The sequence below is a fragment of the Penaeus monodon genome, chromosome 15 (genome assembly GCF_015228065.2).
Source record: "Penaeus monodon isolate SGIC_2016 chromosome 15, NSTDA_Pmon_1, whole genome shotgun sequence".
Taxonomy (NCBI): domain Eukaryota; kingdom Metazoa; phylum Arthropoda; class Malacostraca; order Decapoda; family Penaeidae; genus Penaeus; species Penaeus monodon.
In genome coordinates, this window is record NC_051400.1 from 38,733,473 (window position 1) to 38,734,040 (window position 568).

The following is a 568-nucleotide window of genomic DNA, read 5'->3' on the forward strand; positions in this document are numbered from 1 at the left end:
CATCTCTCTCTGTTTGGAATTATTATCTTTTGCATCACCCTCCGTGTCACCCTTGTTCTCGCCTTGATTGATTAAGCTACCTTTCCTCACCCATCGTGTCACCCTTGTTCTCTTGATTAAGTGTTGAAGCTGCCCCTTTCCTCATCCTTTGTATCACCCTTGTCAATCTGCCCCTCACTCTACCTTTTTTTTCTCTCTCTCCGATAGATTAAATGTCGATTCATCCTCCTCCTTCACCCTTGCATGTGTCGAGTCACCACCCCTCCTCACCCTTACCTCTCACCCTTGCTTCCCCCTGCCTTTATCTCTCTTTTTTTTTAACCCGCATCCTCTATTTTCTCTCCCCGACAGATCAAGCTGGTGAACATCAACCCGACAGATCTTGTGGATGGCCGACCCTCCGTGGTGCTGGGCCTCATATGGACCATAATCCTGTACTTCCAGGTAGGAGCGTCGCCCTTATTCCACCATGACTATAAGTGCGGGGCGTGTGAGGTTAAGATTGGCTTTAGGTCCCTCTTTGACTCGGTCAGGCACATGAGGATATTGAAGTGGTCTTGTTCGGTGT

At 48.8% G+C, this 568-nt stretch overlaps 1 protein-coding gene across 1 annotated transcript in view; it reads left to right on the top strand.

Annotated features, from left to right (window-relative positions):
• The window catches only part of LOC119582359 (nesprin-1-like), a gene marked incomplete at its 3' end in the record, with an annotated part of 145,991 nt that overhangs the window by 76,652 nt on the left and 68,771 nt on the right, over positions 1–568 (top strand). Inside the window, 1 exon segment of the mRNA XM_037930574.1 lies at positions 352–444. Within this exon segment, the coding sequence (XP_037786502.1) occupies positions 352–444 (93 nt within the window).